Raw genomic sequence first — 18651 nt, forward strand, 5'->3', positions numbered from 1 at the left:
CGCATTCCTAATCCACTACAATTTGGATATTTGATCCGAAGGGCCTCTGGCCTGATAGCACTAACCATCACGTGGGCATAGTATGGGTGTTCTGCGTCGTATGCATCAGCTGAAGCTTAATAGACGTCTGCGACTGAGCGACGCGCGCCGGGTTGGACTGCGTAAGCACCTGCCTTTTTAAGGAGGTAGCTAGGTCTGCTCACCGGCCGCCCACGCAACGTGCAGGAGTTCCCAGGGCGATGGCCCAAGACCCCTGGGGGCATAGGTTTAGTCTGGCGTGCTTGACCTCTCTATTAAGCCTTGGTCGGGTTGCAGCGTATTGTTTGGCCGAGGCCGGGCATGACCCAGTAAAGTGTGTCCGGCTGGAGTTAATCGAGCGTGGTGGGTAAGTTGGTGCACCCTGCAGGGAAGAAAACATCTATCGATAGCCTGTCCTACGGTAACGGACACTCGGAGTTGTATCCCGATCGATACAACTAGAACTGGATGTTGAGGCATGTTTTCAATATGTTGCTTCGGGAGTCGAGAAAGGATCCCGGAGCGTTGATACAACAACATAAATATGACTTATGTTATACTACTCTACTCCCTCCTGTTGTTGCAAGAAGGTGGTTTCCAGAAGATGCTAGTCTTTGATAGGACTAGCTTCTCCCCCTCTTATTCTGGCATTTCTACAGCCCAGTCCACATATACAGCCTTCCTTTGATATTGTTGCATATGTAGTGTAGATCCTTGCTTGCGAGTACTTTGGATGAGTACTCACAGTTGCTTTGCTACCCCCTTTCCCCCTTCTTTCTTCTTTCCGGTTGTCGCAACCAGATGGTGGAGCCCAGGATCCAGATGACCCCACCGACGACTACTACTACCCCGAGGGTGCCTACTACTACGTGGAGACCGCTGACGACCAGGAGTAGTTAGGAGGCTCCCAGGCAGGAGGCCTTGCCTCTTCGATCGTGTTGCTTTTGTGCTAGCCTTCTTAAGGCATCCCCTGTTCAACTTATGTTTGTACTCAGATATTGTTGCTTCCGCTGACTCTTGTGTATTCGAGCTTATTTATTCGAGCCCTCGAGGCCCATGGCTTGTAATATAAATCTTGTATTATTTTATTTGTGTCTAGAGTTGTGTTGTGATATCTTCCTATGAGTCCTTGATCTTGATCGTACACATTTGCGTGTATGATTAGTGTACGATTGAATCGAGGGCGTCACAACAGCTTAGGTTTCTTGCCAAACCACAGTTCATATGGTGTCGTCTCAACGGATTTAGATGGTGCCCTATTTAACGTGAATGCAGCCGTCTCTAAAGCATAATCCCAAAATGATAGTGGTAAATCGGTAAGAGACATCATAGATCGCACCATATCTAATAAAGTACGGTTACGACATTCGGACACACCATTACGCTATGGTGTTCCAGGTGGCGTGAGTTGCGAAACTATTCCACATTGTTTCAAATGAAGACCAAACTCATAACTCAAATATTCACCTCCGCGATCGGATCGCAGAAATTTTATTTTCTTGTTAGGATGATTTTCCACTTCACTCTAAAATTCTTTGAACTTTTCAAATGTTTCAGACTTATGTTTCATCAAGTAGATATACCCATATCTGCTCAAATCAACCGTGAAGGTCAGAAAATAGCGATACCCACCGCGAGCCTCAACACTCATCGGACCGCATACATCAGTATGTATTATTTCCAATAAGTCAGTTGCTCGCTCCATTGTTCCGGAGAACGGAGTTTTAGTCATCTTGCCCATGAGGCATGGTTCGCAAGCATCAAGTGATTCATAATCAAGTGATTCCAAAAGTCCATCAGCATGGAGTTTCTTCATGCGCTTTACACCAATATGACCTAAACGGCAGTGCCACAAATAAGTTGCACTATCATTATTAACTTTGCATCTTTTGGCTTCAATATTATGAATATGTGTATCACTACAATCGAGATTCAACAAAAATAGACCACTCATCAAGGGTGCATGACCATAAAAGATATTACTCGTATAAATAGAACAACCATTATTCTCTGATTTAAATGAATAACCGTCTCGCATCAAACAAGATCCAGATATAATGTTCATGCTCAACGCTGGCACCAAATAACAACTATTCAGGTCTAAAACTAATACCGACGGTAGATGTAGAGGTAGCAACTTGGGGCAGTTCCGCTTCCAGTGACCAGTCCCTTTGCAGTAGAAGCACTCAATTTCAGGCTTAGGTCCAGACTTGGGCTTCTTCCCGGGAGTAGCAACTTGCTTGCTATTCTTCTTGAAGTTCCCCTTCTTCCCTTTGCCCTTTTTCTTGAAACTAGTGGTCTTGTTAACCATCAACACTTGATGCTCCTTCTTGATTTCTACCTCCACAGCCTTTAGCATCGCGAAGAGCTCGGGAATTGTCTTTTCCATCCATTGCATATTATAGTTCATCACGAAGCCTTTATAGCTTGGTGGCAGTGATTGAACCCTGTCAATGACACTATCATTAGGAAGATTAACTCCCAGCTGAGTCAAGTGGTTGTGGTACCCAGACATTCTGAGTATGTGTTCACTGACAGAACTATTCTCCTCCATTTTGCAGCTATAGAACTTGTTGGAGACTTCATATCTCTCAACTCGGGCATTTGCTTGAAATATTAACTTCAACTCCTGGAACATCTCATATGCTCCATGACGTTCAAAACATCTTTGAAGTCCCGATTCTAAGCCGTAAAGCATGGCACACTGAACTATCGAGTAGTCATCAACACGCGACTGCCAGGCATTCATAATGTCTACAGTTGCTGGGGGGTGGTACACCTAGCGGTGCTTCAAGGACATAATTCTTTTGTGCAGCAATGAGGATAATCCTCAAGTTACGGACCCAGTCCGTGTAGTTGCTACCATCATCTTTCAACTTAGCTTTCTCTAGGAACGCATTAAAATTCAAGGGAACGGTAGCACGGGCCATTGATCTACAACAACATAGATATGCAAAAACTATGAGGTACTAAGTTCATGATAAATTAAGGTTCAATTAATCATATTACATAAGAACTCCCACTTAGATAGACATCCCTCTAGTCATCTAAATGATCACGTGATCCATATCAACTAAACCATGTCCGATCATCACGTGAGATGGAGTAGTTTTCAATGGTGAACATCACTATGTTGATCATATCTACTATATGATTCACGTTCGACCTTTCGATCTCAGTGTTCCGAGGCCATATCTGCATATGCTAGGCTCGTCAAGTTTAACCCAAGTATTCTGCACGTGCAAAAATGGCTTGCACCCGTTGTATGTGAACGTAGAGCTTATCACACCCGATCATCACGTGGTGTCTCGGCACGACGAAGTGTAGCAACGGTGCATACTCAGGGAGAACACTTATACCTTAAAATTTAGTGAGGGGTCATCTTATAATACTACCGTCGTACTAAGAAAACTAAGATGCATAAAGGATAAACATCACATGCAATCAAAATATGTGACATGAAATGGCCGTCATCATCTTGTGCCTTTGATCTCCATCTCCAAGGCACCGTCATGATCTCCATCGTCACTGGCTTGACAACTTGATCTCCATCGTGGCATCGTTGTCGTCTCGCCAACTATTGCTTCTACGACTATCGCTACCGCTTAGTGATAAAGTAAAGCAATTACATGGCGACTGCATTTCATACAATAAAGCGACAACCATAAGGCTCCTGCCAGTTGCCGATAACTTTTACAAAACATGATCATCTCATACAACAACTTATATCTCATCACATCTTGATCATATCACATCACAACATGCCCTGCAAAAACAAGTTAGACGTCCTCTACTTTGTTGTTGCAAGTTTTACGTGGCTGCTACGGGCTTCTAGCAAGAACTGTTCTTACCTACGCATCAAAACCACAATGATTTTTCGTCAAGTGTGTTGTTTTAACCTTCAACAAGGACCGGCCGTAGTCAAACTCGATTCAACTAAAGTTGGAGAAACAGACACCCGCTAGCCACCTGTGTGGGAAGCACGTCGGTAGAACCAGTCTCATGAATGAGGTCATGTAATGTCGGTCGGGGCCGCTTCATCCAACAATACTGCCGAATCAAAGTAAGACGTTGGTGGTAAGCAGTATGACTAGTATCGTCCACAACTCATTGTGTTCTACTCGTGCATGTCATCTATGCATAAACCTGGCTTCGATGCCACTGTTGGGTAACGTAGTAATTCAAAAAAAAATCCTATGATCACGCAAGATCTAACTAGGAGATGCATAGCAACGAGAGGGGGAGAGTGTGTCCACGTACCCTCGTAGACCGAAAGCGGAAGCGTTTAGTTAACGCGGTTGATGTAGTCGAACGTCTTCACGATCCAACCGAACGTACAGCACCCCCGTGTTCAGCACACGTTCAGCTCGATGACGTCCCTCGAGCTCTTGATCCAGTAGAGGGTTGAGGGAGATTTTCGTCAGCACGACGGCGTGGCGACGGTGTTGATGATGTGATTCGTGCAGGGCTTCGCCTAAGCACTACGACAATATGACCGATGTGGTAAACTATGGAGGGGGCACCACGCACGGCTAAGAAACAACTGTTGTGCCTCTGGGGTGCCCCCTGGCCACGTATATAAAGGAGGAGAGGGAGGAGGCCGGCGGCCATGAGGGGGCGCGCCAAGGGGGAGTCCAACTAGGATTCCCAATCCTAGTTGGACTCTCTTTTCTATTCCAAGAGGGGGAAGGAGGGAAGGAGAGGGAGAGGAAAGAGGGGCCTGCACCCCCTCCCCCTAGTGCAATTCGGACTGCCCTTGGGGGGACGCCACCTTGTGGGCTGCCCTCTCCTACTCCCTTATGGCCCATTAAGGCCCATAACTTCCCCGAGGGGTTCCGGTAACCCCTCGGTTCCCCGATAAATATCCGAAACGTCCCGAAACCTTTCCGGTGTCCGAATACCTTCGTCCAATATATCAATCTTTACCTCTCGACCATTTTGAGACTCCTCGTCATGTACGTGATCTCATCCGGGACTCCGAACAAACTTCGGTCACCAAAACACATAACTCATAATACAAATCGTCATCGAACGTTAAGCATGCGGACCCTACGGGTTCGAGAACTATGTAGACATGACCGAGACACATCTCCGGTCAATAACCAATAGCGGAACCTGGATGCTCATATTGGCTCCTACATATTCTACGAAGATCTTTCTCGGTCAAACCGCATAACAACATACGTTATTCCCTTTGTCATCGGTATGTTACTTGCCCGAGATTCGATCATCGGTATCATCATAGCTAGTTCAATCTCGTTACTGGCAAGTCTCTTTACTCGTTTCGTAATGCATCATCCCGCAACTAACTCATTAGTCACATTGCTTGCAAGGCTTATAGTGATGTGCATTACCGAGAGGGTTCAGAGATACCTCTCCGAAACACGGAGTGACAAATCCTAATATCAATCTATGCCAACTCAACAAACACCTTCGGAGACACCTGTAGAGCATCTTTATAATCACCCAGTTACGTTGTGATAGCACACAAAGTGTTCCTCCGGTATTCGGGAGTTGCATAATCTAATAGTCAGAGGAATATGTATAAGTCATGAAGAAAGCAATAGCAATAAAACTAAACGATCATTATGCTAAGCTAACGGATGGGTCTTTTCCATCACATCATTCTCTAATGATGTGATCTCGTTGATCAAATGACAACACATGTCTATGGTCAGGAAACTTAACCATCTTTGATTAACGAGCTAGTCAAGTAGAGGCATACTAGGGACACTCTGTTTGTCTATGTATTCACACATGTACTAAGTTTCCGGTTAATACAATTCTAGCATGAATAATAAACATTTATCATGATATAAGGAAATATAAATAACAACTTTATTATTGCCTCTAGGGCATATTTCCTTCATATTGAATGCGTTCCCTAAATCCTAAACCATCCTGTACCTATACCCCACTTACCCGATGGGTACAATTTTTTCTCATTTTATAAACACATGGGTATTTATTTTTTCCAAACCCTTACCCAATAGGGTTTTTGCCCGCTGGGTCGCGGGTTGCGGGTACCCATTGCCATGTTGAGATCAGGCCGGTTGCATGTCGAAAGATCAAGTTGGTTAGACCCAGGGAACACTCTGACACTTTATATGCTAAAGTTATGAGCATTGTTCTTAAGATGCAAATATGACAGCTACAATATTTTGTATACAAGGGCTTCCCTAATTCATAGGAGAAAAATATTTCGCTCAAAAGGTTGAAGGGGGATAGTGCATCAAGTTATTTCCGAGGGCCAACTTGATTCTCTTCCTCGGGGATCCCAGATGAGGGAAGCCTAGTGAAGAAGAAATTGAAAGGATGAGATTTTGTTTCTTCAGAGTTCCACCGAAAAAATAGCGGGCCGTCACATCGCTCCTTGGGGCAGCACAAATGGAATCAGTGAGGATTTGAAGTAACAATGTTGTATGAGCACGTGGTTGTACATTGCAAGCTGGTGTTTGAAATATCATATCATAATCACAGGGTTTCAAAAAATACATAAATTGGATAGGATCGCATGTCTAAACAAAGCATTGTGAAAACACAAGCATGTGCAGAATTTGGGTATTTGATTTGCATGAATAAGATAAACACAGAATTCCTAAAACACTAGCAAGAGGCCCGTGCATTGCACGAAACATCAAGATGCATTTATGTGAGTAGTTTATCTTGTGGGAGACAAAGATGAACGAGCGAAGACCTTATCTGCAAATGTGGAGAGGGGTGCGGGTATCTTTTTGCAAAATTGTCATAGCTTACTTCCTATGCGTTAGATATAGATCGGACGACCTATCTTGCAGGATGACAGGCACACCATCATCACCATCTTTTTTTATAAGAGTAGAGATATGATCAAATGAAGATCAAATGATATGCAAGATAAGATGAATCTAATATTACGCATTTTATGGCTTTTGTCTCCTTACTTGTGCACATGTATGTAGAAAAGGTTTGAGTGGATTGTAAAATACCTTTATTTTCCTTCAAAACTCAATTTAAGGAAAATTTCCTCCGTTTTTGGTATGCCCAATTCCTTTGAATCAAATAGGTGAACAATGTCACCATGGAAGAAAAAACACTATTCCTATATTTTCTTTCTTTCTTTTTACTATAAATGCATACATGCAATGGACGTTGATATTACAGAGGAAATTGTTTGCACATTGATATTAGGTAGATATCAACTGCATGTTAATTATATCTGATTATAGCACAGACATTGATACACTATTTGATATGATATTAATTGAACGCTAAACATTTGAGCACTAACCATTTGACCAACCTAGATAGTTGGATATGGCATGGCCGAGATTAATTGTATCTGCCCGTGTGTGTCATTTTATATTGTATAGATATATAGATGAATCAAAGAAGTCATGAGTTAGGTTTAACAGCAAGATGTCTCAGGGCATGTACAATAGTGTCATCTTAAAAGTGCTGCATAGAATAAATGCTGAGACAAACGAGAGAGAAATCATAAAAAAAAAAGATTTGCCTTCTTTTAACTAAGAGATGGTCGAAATAAGTCAGTGTACATCTTTTTTTATTATCTTCTTAGATTACGTGGCGGACTTAAAATAAGATTGCCTTATCAACAATCGTACGTGCCGTAAACCAAAATGTGGTTGGTTAGGAGGACAGTGGTATAATCTGCTCACAAAAATTCAATCACCAGACTTGACATTGGTCCTTACATTTTGCTAGATTTATTTCAGATTTCTCGGTGATGTGTGTTTAGGGGGAGGAGACGTTTCTGTCGACCACGAAGGCGACCGTCACGACTTCATCGGTCTTAAAACGATGTGCCGTCTTAATCTTTAGGTGATACTCATAGTGATAGAATGTGTATGGGTTCATAGAGATGAGGTATGCGAACATGGCTCAAAATATCTTTGTTACAGCAAATGCATGTTCCGAGCCAAAAGAACCGCGTGGCCGGGCTATACGCTTGGCAGGTACACCGAAGGAAAAGGAACCAAATCAGGCACTCCTACCCACATTTGCCAAAAGAAAAACCAGGTAACCATAAATTCACCCGGCCCGGGCGACGCGTTCTGGTGGCAACGGGCAGGCAAGTGCGCGCCGCGGCGAAACCCGGGCCGGGCAAACGCGTCACGCGGCCCCACCAATCAGGCCCATGCGCCCACGTTCGGGACGCGGTTTGGCGAATTCCGCTATATAAAAACCACCTGACCCGACGCCCACCAAATCACCCAAACCCCAGCGCCTCAAACAAAGCCCTGCTGCACCTGCTCCGATCGCCGCGAGGAACCAGCGAGAGACCCCGGAGCCAGAGGAGGAGGAGGAGATGAGCTACTACAACCAGCAGCCACCCGTCGGCGCCCCGCCGCCGCAAGGTGCGCGCCCCGTCGATTCCCGTCTCCACCCGTGCACATCGATTCTCTTTCCCTTCGCGGTGTTCCTTTCCTTTTTTGTGCTGATGAATCTTGGCCTGTGAATCTTTGAATCCTCAGGCTACGGGGACAAGGGCGGATACCCACCGCCGGGGTACCCTCCGGCCGGCTACCCACCCCCGGCGCAGGGCTACCCGCCGGCCGGCTACCCCCAGCAGGGCTACCCGCCGCAGTACGCGCAGCAGCCGCCGCCCCACCAGCAGCAGCAGCAGAGCAGCGGGCCTTCCTTCATGGAGGGATGGTAAGCTCCTCGTCCCATCTCCTCGATTTTTCCTACCTGCGGTGTCCCGAGCGCTAGATTAGATCAAAGCCGGCCAGCGGCTTGTTTGGAGGGCTGGAAATCATGATCAGCCGGGTCAGATCTGCCCGGGCACGCCGGCGGCGACCCCTTTCCCCGTCGGTGGCCGTCTCTTGCACGTTTGCTTGGGTGGGGACCGCGACTTGACGCGTGAGCGAACCCTCGGGAAAGGGCGAGAGAGAGAGAGAGAGAGCAGTCGCGGTCTCGACGACGTGTCGGTCGCTCCACTCAAAGCGCACACGTATTCCCCGCGGCGAGGGGTTGTCTCGTCCCTCATGCCGTGGCATGAACCATCCGATCTTGAAATTGACGGCTCGGATGCAAGTCAAAGTCATCTGTTGTGTAGCCAGCAGCCATCCTCACTAACCGAAAAAAAATGCGTCTCCGCGGTCACGATTTCCGGGAGGCGTTTCACATGCGTTTTGGACCGGCATTGAGATAAGATCAGAAAATGTTCTTGTATAGAAATAGGCTTTGTTTTCTTTAGATTAGATTCCTTCGGGACGAGGCAACCTGGGAATCGGGAATTAATATTTCCGTTGACGACGCGGTACTACCAAAGAACGGCTATCCTCTGACCCAAGATTATCAACCGGCTTTATTGCAGTACTAATTACGTAGATGCTCACGCACTAATTGTTTGTATCCTAAAACAGTTGAAAATTGCATGAAGAACGGCTCTCCTCTGAGTCCTCTCACCGGAGATTCTCGATCAGATTGATTACAGTACAGTACTAGTAATTATTTAGATGCTCGCGCACTAAACTGTCAGTAGTATATACTAGTATAACAGTTGAAAATTGCGTGCATGGTTGGGCATTTCGAATTCGCATAATGTTTCATTATGCCGGCCATAGGCATATAATATAGTACTTGTTGCAAATGCTGCCAGTATATTATGCAGCTAGCCAGCTACTTTATCCTGCCTTGGATGTTCTGTCTCATGATTCCCTTGTGATATTTTTGTTCGCGACAGCCTGGCCGCCCTTTGCTGCTGCTGTCTCCTGGACGCCTGCTTCTGAGGAGGGAGGAAGAAGACGACGATCAACTTCGTGGAACTGGGACTGAGCTATCCTCTCTGACGGAGAAATGCTGCTAGTAGCTTAAATATTATTTCTCGTCGGGCATTATCGCCTACTTTGCTTGATCCATGTTTATGAACCTCTCTGCATTGCAACTATTCGCTTGGTTGTCGACTGATGATTATATTATGCCTGGTGCCTTCCGTGTGTATATTGTGTCGGTTTATCTCTTGTCTGGTGTGGAATTCAACTCGCGGTTGTGATGTCCAATTTGATCTTTTTCTGGCACGTCGCCACTGAATACTGATGCTCACGTTTGCGCTGACGTGCTCGTTTAGCCGCCGGATTACGCCTGAGATTTTGACTGGACTGCACTTTATCCGATTCTTCCAATCTGACCTCGTTGAGGCCGCAGGATTTCTACCGTGCTATACCATCATCAAAGGACGTTGTAGGTCTTTCTCTACCGTTTTACACTCGGTGATATTTTGTATTTTGTGATTGTTTGCCTGCAATCAACACTTGACCAGGGTTTGTGGAACCTGCTTTGGAGGATTGCTTTCGTTTCAACACAATCCAACCATCTTTATGGTAAGTAAAGAGTGCAGTGATTGTTTCGTCGAAGCCTCACGCTGTTTTCCATGAGCAAAGTGCCGAGGCTAAGCAAACAAAGCACGCCATCTATACAGGCACAGGTCGACGTGTAATCCCTCTTATCTACTCCCTCCGTTCCTAAATATAAGTCTTTGTAGGGATTTTACTAGATGGTACATACGGAGCAAAATTAATGAATGTACACTTAAAATGCATCTATATACATCCGTATGTGGTTCATAGTGAAATTTCTACAAAGACTTATATTTAGGAACGGAGGGAGTATTACCTGATGATGATGGCATTTTGTTTTAGATTCTCACACTGATGATGACAGTACGTTGCCTAATTCCACATCGTGTGTCCGTCACGCCCAGCAATGAAGGCACCCACCCACCTTGGGCAGTACAGTGCACCAGCATATGCATGTGCTCCGGGTCTTTAAAATGGAATATATCCAACCATGAAATTTATTCCTCTCCGGCTTGCTGCCGGCTCGAAAGGGTGCGTGCTGCCAACTGCAAGCTAATCTCGGCATGCATGCATGCATGTGCGGCATCTGATAAGTAGCAAACCTCCACGCGAAGTATTCCATTTGATTTGTTCTCCGGAGCAGCAACACATCGAAACGCCTTTTGCTTCTCAATCCAGGCAAAAGGAAATCATCATAAGAATATAACATCGCAGGAATCAAGCATCAGGCTCGCTTTTCAAGCTTTTACTACCTCTGTTCCTAAATATAAGCTGTTTTGGCAATTCACACGGAGGGTGTACATCGAAATCAAAGGTGGAAGCAAGAGAAAGAAAACCGCCACCAAGATATAATGAGTGATTTGCCACCAAGAGCGCATACTTTCCATTACCATTTTCTTTTCAGAGTAGTCTTAAGAGATGTGTAGAATATGTCCCATCAGTGAACATGCCGGCTCAATCAGGGGGGTAGCACATGCACACCTCCATTTGGCATCATCAATTGCTTTTCCAGGGAAGCATCATTATACTGCTTGCAGATGGTTTCTGTATAGAAATTCCTCTGATATTTGTTTTCTGTTGTGTCACAAAGTGCCTTTTTTACATCCATAAGTAAAAGAGAAAAAATTTAAGCCGCTATCACAGGCTGCAGTTATATTTCTATCTGAAATTACAACTAAACATATATAAAAGCCTTGATGTAACCAGTGCAGATATCTCGTCTGACTCTCACCAAATTCTTTGGAAGTCCTGTCATCTGCCAGCAAAATTGTTGACAGGGACACCAGCATGCTTTGGCTGGAGCTGCTTTATATAATATTTTGATCCACGTGACAGATTGATGCGTTTTCTTCTCTGCTCAGGAATAGATTCAATCGAACACTCTGAGAAGCCACGTCGCACAAACCTGCATCGTTTCAAATTAAGCACAAGCAAACATATGAAAAGCTGAATCAATGTCTATTTCCCATGTGATTGATCATTGCACTTCATCATTCACTGGAGCGTGTAACAGGTCCAAAGGGCTCCCCAACAAGTTTTTTTCTAGGTCAGAGAGAAACAACACAACCGCATGCGCTATGATACAAGTAACAAGCTCTCCAGTAGAACAGATTGTTTCTTCACCACAAAAATTAACCTCGCCAATAGAGTTTGGTGGACTGAATTTACAAACAACTGTGGCCTCAAACAGCATGTTTGGTTGTTCCATGCAACTAGTGTTAGCAACAATGTTATTTTTTTGTTGCAGAAACAACTTTATTCTCTTATGTTCTCTCGTCTACATGAACAAAATGCTATAGTGGCACCCTCTAAGAAATGACTGAGATGTGCTATTAGAGATGTCCTAGTGAAATCATGCGAAAGAAATTGACAAATCTACACCCAAGAAAGACCATGAAACTTCACTTGGACCATGGGAAGCTTTCTTATGAAACTTGGGATTTAAGAGAGCCTAGTGCTTTGAACATCTCTAAATTCGAACTTGAGCTAACTGACAACTTAATGTCTGCACTAAGATAATAGAGAGGTGAACCATTTTGTCCTTGGTCGTGGGATATGAAACCTGCTATATATAAGCCAAGAGGAGGATATAGGTACATACCAATCGGCTGTCCGTGTAGTAAGCAAGAACAATTTGCCAAGACCAAGGGATAATGCCTCCTTCTCAATGTAATCTGAAGCATAACCACAACCACAAGTAAAAAAAGTGTGTAATATCCTTTGTAGTACAGTAGAAACTAACACCGGCAGGTAGGAGCTATTTTAATATTTCTGAGAACACGAGAGAAAAATCGCCAGATTAAAATTCTGATTTCTGGCCATCGCCATCAGATGGTTAGTAGCAGACTTGCTAGTTAACAAGGAACTCACTCATCACCATTTTCTTTTATGGTAGTTTTTTCTCCATCATTTTAATCAGATTTCTGGCTATCATCGTCAGATGGTTAGTAGTACACTAGCTAGTTAAAAAAGGGACTCCCTCACCACCATATTCTTTGATGTGGTTTCTTTTCTATCCTTTTTATCTTTTTGAGTTGGTATATGTGTACGACAAAGGAGCCAACTGGGCACAGTGAAACATGTGTGTGTCCATGTGCTTTGGGGAAAAGCTATGGCTGCAACAGGAGTCACAACAACCAATCAAAAATAGTAAATTCCGCTAAGTCAGCTCTGTCGCTAACAGTTCTGTTTTTATGAAATGACACCCCAACTTGTTTCGAAAACCAGTCAACTGCATACCTCGACATGTATCCATAAATTTTAAGATTAAACATATCGATGTAAAACATTGCGAATGTTAAAGATCAGGTTACGGAACATTATCAAGCAGAAACAAAATTGTGCTAATCCTGTATTTCTTAGCTATAGCACAGCTCAAGACCACCAGACGTACACTAATATGGGTGAATCTTTCCAGAGTATATTATGCAATAGAACACCGTCTTTGAAACTTCAAGTGGCAACAATTCAGTTGCTACTTTCAGAACAAAAATAATGCATGTGGCAATGAACTTACCAAGCAACTTATCCCCCATACCTCTTCCTCGGCATTCTTCAGATACAGCAATTGCAGCAACTTCACCAGATTTGTCCTCGGGAAATGGAAAGAGAGCAGCACATGCAATTACTGAACCATCTCTTTCAACAACATAGAATGAATACAACGCTTCAAGAAGCTGAAGAGACGTTGTTAAAAAGAAACATTTTAGCACTACTATGTACTAACTATGAAGAGAATGAAGCACTCATTATATAAGATTTCTCAAAATCAAAATCTTAACACACCTCTTTATCTGTTCTTCGCACTAAAACACCAGATTCCTCTAGTGGGTAGATAAGTTTTCTTATGCCAGGAAGATCTTCCTCCGTCGCCATTCTTGTTCCTTCATAAACATCCCTGAAAACATGTGATAGGTAGGACATGAATCTTAACTGTGATAGCTTGTACAGCCTAGATTCCAAAAGACATCTTTATGTACAAAGAATACCATGGTGAAATATTTGTTTCAGAAACACGTTTGAGATGTATCTTCAGCTTTGACATATATTATGGATCAATGCTAAACTTGCAAAAAGATCTACTGGCTGCTGACATGAATAGCAACAACATAGAAGTTGTAGTGTCTTGGGTGTGAAACACATAGTTAATTATTTTTTCCTTTACCTTATCAACCAGTCCAAGCCAGCTCACAAGTAGATATTTTTTTATCAGTATAGTAATACTCTATACTATGTTGAAACTGCTAGAGGCATCTAATTTCTCACATGCTAGTGTTTCTACCAGGAATCAAGAATAAGAAAAAGAAAGATATTAATGAGTTTATGAGATGCATCCAAGTCAATAGAAGGATAAAGCAGGCATGGGAGCATTGGTTGTGTACTGGACCTAGACTTTTTGTCTACAAAAATTTGATTTGTGCATTGTTGGCTTTCAATATAAGCCAGGCTGAACGCCTTTCAACTAAATAAGAAAATGAAAAGAAAAGACGTTAAGAATACCTCGCAATCATTGTCCCAGCACCATCTCTTGTAAACAACTCTAATAGCAGTGATCCATCAACTGTACCATCTATGATATGCACTCTTTGAACACCAGCCTGGCATAAGGAAGAAATAAATGTATATAGACAAATTTAAGTGATAGAGACTGGCATGGAACTTTGCAGCTTACGCTTCATTCGGAACATGGTTTGAATATTTCACTGTTTGAAGGAATATTTCTTGCTTTATTGAAAGAGCAAACACAAGTATCACACGCATGCCACCTTCTACTCAAACCACACCCAAGCTTTAGATACATGGATACTACTGTACTGTAGTCCTCAGCAGGGACATCGACCCAAGCTACAGCAAGATAGTGATGCACTAAGATAGGGTATTCTTTATGTCGTTCAATGTGCCAGCTTTCTCAGATCTGACAAGACGTTAGGTGATGCTAGTATTGCTTCAACAGGATTGCTGCCACACTTCAAGCCATGTGGATCCAATAAGACATAGGTGCATAGCAGCATGACACTGATACAATAGCAATAGCTACATTCAACAAGAACAACAATGCAAATGGCAAATGCAGAAAACAATGTTGCTACTTCGTGGAGGACACTATTTCAAAAACAAAGATATGTTCATCTTATGCTCTGTAGAAAACTAGTAGATCTTAAAGCAGAAACATAATAAAAAATGTCGTGTGGAAGGTACGCCACTTACATGGCATACATAAGCAGCTGCAGCCAACTCAGAAAGATAGCCATTTGACCTGCTTAATCGCTCTTCACCACCAATAGCAAACCCTTGCTCACCAGAACAAATACCATTTCCATTGTTAAAACCCAAACCGTTTTGAAAAGAAGCAGCGTACCCATTAAGATGCCCCTTTCCGTTCAAAGATGGTTCATGGTCCTCCTCATCAACAACCTTGACATAATTTGCAGCAATATCACTTTGCTTAGCACGCTTTCTGATCAACATATCAGCTTCCTCCAGAGACATGAAATGAATGACTCGTCCATTCTCATCAAATATCTGACCGTCCACAACGCAGATAAGTTTATCCGCCTCTATGGCTAAGGCACATGCGGTGGCTACTTCGTAAGTGCTGAATGTTAAAAACAAGGAAAATTAATTTGTTTAGTAGGTTACGCACAATATATACAAATTACAGAGAGAAAAAAACTATGGTGTAGTTATTTAGCAATTTTCAAGTAAAACAGGAAATTCACACATACTACCTCCGTCCCATAATGTAGGACGTTTTTTGACACTACATTAGTGTCAAAAAAGTCTTACATTATGAGACGGAGGGAGTATTTCTCATATAATATATGCATAATTTAGAAAAAAATCAATGCAAGCATATAATCGTTAAAAATTCTTGAAATTGAACAACTGGTAGAGAAAATAACATACTTGCAATTTAGAACTTCTCCTGAGCTCGAGTATCCCATATTGCTCACAACAACAATGCTATCACTATCAAGCCTTTCTTTTATCCGTGCAACATCTATTTTCTTAACTTCACCAGTAAATCCGTAATCAACACCATGAACTACCCCTCTTCTCTGCCAAAGAAAATTAGTTGCATAAACTCAGTATTGCAGGACCTCCAGCCGACTGAAGTTCAGTAGAAGATAAGAGGTAAAAAAATGTAGAGGAATATACAGAAATAGCGTGCAAGGAGGCACATAGACACTCAAATGCCTAAATGCAGAACTAGATGGATAGGGCTCCCAGTAATACAGCTGTCTCCAATCTCAAATATTTTACTGCAGCTATAAATATTCACCTTAGCACCAAGGAAATTGCCACTTGCAACATTATCCACAAGACCATGCCAATGACCAATAACACCATGTCTACGGAGGTTTAACATTGGAGGGCCAGGAGAGAGCTTTGCTTCTATTGTTAACCTTATTCTGCCAGCTGCCTCCATCGCAGCTTCTAGTGAATCAGAATCGGTAACTCGGTACTGACCAACATACTTAGCCTTCCTTCCTACAGCAAGTTTCATAAGATGAGAATATGCAGGAACAGGAAAATACTAGAAATATAGTTCAAAGAAGAATAAAGACTGCATTAGAAAATGCAAAGGACAAGAATAGTGAAGAAACGTATTGTTCACATCATCATCGGAGTATTTCCACCAATCCACCTGAGTTGTTACTAAAGTCATGCCAAATCAGCATTTAGGAACTGTGGAGGAGAAAGGATGAGGGGGGATGGTGAATTCGTACTATGATAGAAGCAGCTTGGCTCTCCAAACAAGATACTAGTAACAAGCATATGGTCTCCTGGAGAGACCCTTGTTACTAAGAAAACTCATCTTGTGGGCTCAACAACATTGAATGTAGTTTTATCTTACTAAAAGGTCTAAGTAACAACCTATTGGAGGGTTTGATACTATTGAAATATTTATGAGTTCAGATATTCCCTCTTCTCTTCGCAATGAGCTTAGTAACAAATTGTTGGGGATGCTCTCACCTACCAATGGTATAATAAGTCGCTGCTTTCATCAAATGTGACTCGTCAAATTCTACGTATGTAAGCAGCAGTTTAGACACAGTCCCTGTTTCACAATCACTCTACAGATCACATTTGGAAGTGTCACGGAAGCTTTGTGGTGGGGAGTGGGGCAGAAGTGATGAAATAAATTACGTACTTCTCAAAGAGATAGAGTTCACTAGCAAGGTATCATGGTGCTGTTGCAAAATGTGTTCAGCTGTGTTTCTGCTCATCCAGCATAGTTGCGTGCTTCAGAAACTAAGCTATCTTTAAGTTTTTTAGGTACCTTTATATGCTGAAGATCCCTTAAACATTGTGTTGTGAACTTTAATAAATAGATAAAACCATTGATGGGAAAGTAAGAACAAATATACAATTGTTAGTAGCATAAGGGTGATCAGATATGAGTGACAGAAGACTGGTGTACTACATGTGCAGAACTAACCTCTTTCTGACAATAGTTTATCAATCTGGACATGTGTTCCCGGAACAAGAACAAAGTTAATGCCAAGACCATGAAGTAGTGAAATATCCTGCATGTGATTGAAAATGTAATATTTCCCTAAATAACTAGAAAATGCAAGGAATCCATAATGATGTGAACTTTATGACAACAAAATACGATAAATCTATGCAGCATAATAGTAGCACCTAAGCTCAGTCACATGAATGAAAAAATAATCCCATACTCCTGCCAGGAAAACCAGTGATTTTGACTCCTTTTTCCTAGTACGTTGGGGCCTTTTATAGTCTTGAATCCATGTTCGCACAAGACCCTCATTCCAACTATGTACCCCCCAAAAAACTAAGTTGCTTCTCGTTCTGTCCCTCATTTCTCATCCCCATAAATTAAGTACAATGAACCCATACTCTTACGATTTGCAGCTGTCCAGTGGCTAGTGGCTACTATACCTTGATTGCTTAGATCATTTGCCCACTGATCAAGTCCAATGAACCATATGGTCCATCCATCTCATAAAATGTCATCATCTCTAGCTGGCCAATGGATAAACAGTTTTGTTTGAACCACTTGTGATCAAAGTAAGTTATGTTGGATAATTAGAATCGCTACTAAAACAATTCCATGGTTCGGCCCCCACGACTAAATGGAAGAATGGCTCTTTCGTACGAACAATGAACACGAAAATCCTAAACACTCCAGCTCAGTTCAACTTAAGCAATCATAGTACCTGCAAAATGCGGTCCAAGTGTGGCCCCGACACAACCTCGCTGGATATAACGACCACGAAGGTGCTCCCACGATGGCCCCGTATGTACGGCCACGCCTCCCGGAAGAACCCGACGAACTCCTCCCCCGCGTCCACGCCGCCGCCGCCGCCGGGATGGCGAACCACGCAGCACCGGACGCTGCTGCGCAGACGCCGGCGCGGCGGGGGAAGTCGAAGGCTGCCGGGCGGAAGGCCCCGGGCAGTAGAACCCTGAGCCGACAGCCGCGAGACCCCGCCGGCGAGGCGCGCGGCGGCAACCATAGAGGCCATGTAAGCAAGTGGACCCACCTACGAACCCTAGGCCTCGTGACTGGGGAAGTGGGGAGGGAAACAGTCCGCGCTCCTGCGGTTTGCGAGTTGCGACGAGTAGGCCGTTGTTTCAGCAAGTGGGTTGGCGCGTAGTTGGAGAGTGGAGACCAACCAGCAGATCGTTTGGCCCTTGACACGAAACACGAGCTACCTTTCTACCGCTCAGCCCATTGTTATGGCGGGCCGGATGCCCGTCTCTCGTCGAAAAAAAAAAGTTGAGAGCAACTAATTAACGAGCGCTCATTCGAAAGCCTCATAACGATCAACGTCATTTGGTGTGCTCTTAGCCGCCCGCC

General features: G+C 43.4%; 2 protein-coding genes across 3 annotated transcripts; one reads left to right on the top strand and one right to left on the bottom strand.

The window, feature by feature from the left end:
- Positions 1-8126: 8126 nt before the first annotated feature.
- On the top strand, positions 8127-9963 carry LOC123052262 (cysteine-rich and transmembrane domain-containing protein WIH2). The gene is made up of 3 exons (XM_044475386.1): positions 8127-8375; positions 8493-8673; positions 9707-9963. Exons 1-3 carry the CDS (start codon positions 8327-8329, stop codon positions 9750-9752), a joined length of 276 nt encoding a protein of 91 aa, XP_044331321.1. The 5' UTR covers positions 8127-8326; the 3' UTR covers positions 9753-9963.
- A 1381-nt stretch (positions 9964-11344) lies between these two features.
- Positions 11345-18426, bottom strand: LOC123052261 (probable amino-acid acetyltransferase NAGS2, chloroplastic). Of its 2 annotated transcripts, none has more exons than XM_044475385.1 (10): positions 18008-18426; positions 17263-17350; positions 16102-16310; positions 15726-15877; positions 15027-15414; positions 14319-14416; positions 13605-13716; positions 13357-13495; positions 12421-12493; positions 11345-11724 (listed from the first exon to the last, which is right to left on the bottom strand). In XM_044475385.1, exons 1-10 carry the CDS (start codon positions 18314-18316, stop codon positions 11571-11573), a joined length of 1722 nt encoding a protein of 573 aa, XP_044331320.1. In that variant the 5' UTR covers positions 18317-18426; the 3' UTR covers positions 11345-11570. The 2 variants fall into 2 exon arrangements, with proteins under 2 accessions (XP_044331320.1, XP_044331319.1); XM_044475384.1 differs by having other exon boundaries at positions 13336-13495; positions 18008-18425.
- Positions 18427-18651: the final 225 nt, after the last annotated feature.

This window comes from Triticum aestivum, chromosome 2D (genome assembly GCF_018294505.1).
Source record: "Triticum aestivum cultivar Chinese Spring chromosome 2D, IWGSC CS RefSeq v2.1, whole genome shotgun sequence".
Lineage (NCBI taxonomy): Eukaryota > Viridiplantae > Streptophyta > Magnoliopsida > Poales > Poaceae > Triticum > Triticum aestivum.

What these genes read in the sequence shown, in the direction of transcription:
- LOC123052261 (XM_044475384.1), bottom strand. Translation starts at nt 18,316, where the DNA reads ATGGCCTCTATGGTTGCCGCCGCGCGCCTCGCCGGCGGGGTCTCGCGG. An exon ending in CAGCTGCTTATGTATGCCAT is followed by an intron (nt 14,417 to 15,026) that starts GTAAGTGGCGTA and finishes TCCTTATGCCAG; the next exon opens with GCTGGTGTTCAAAGAGTGCA. An exon ending in ACTACACGGACAGCCGATTG is followed by an intron (nt 11,725 to 12,420) that starts GTATGTACCTAT and finishes GAAACGATGCAG; the next exon opens with GTTTGTGCGACGTGGCTTCT.
- LOC123052262 (XM_044475386.1), top strand. Translation starts at nt 8,327, where the DNA reads ATGAGCTACTACAACCAGCAGCCACCCGTCGGCGCCCCGCCGCCGCAA. An exon ending in CGGCGCCCCGCCGCCGCAAG is followed by an intron (nt 8,376 to 8,492) that starts GTGCGCGCCCCG and finishes TTGAATCCTCAG; the next exon opens with GCTACGGGGACAAGGGCGGA. An exon ending in CCTTCCTTCATGGAGGGATG is followed by an intron (nt 8,674 to 9,706) that starts GTAAGCTCCTCG and finishes TGTTCGCGACAG; the next exon opens with CCTGGCCGCCCTTTGCTGCT.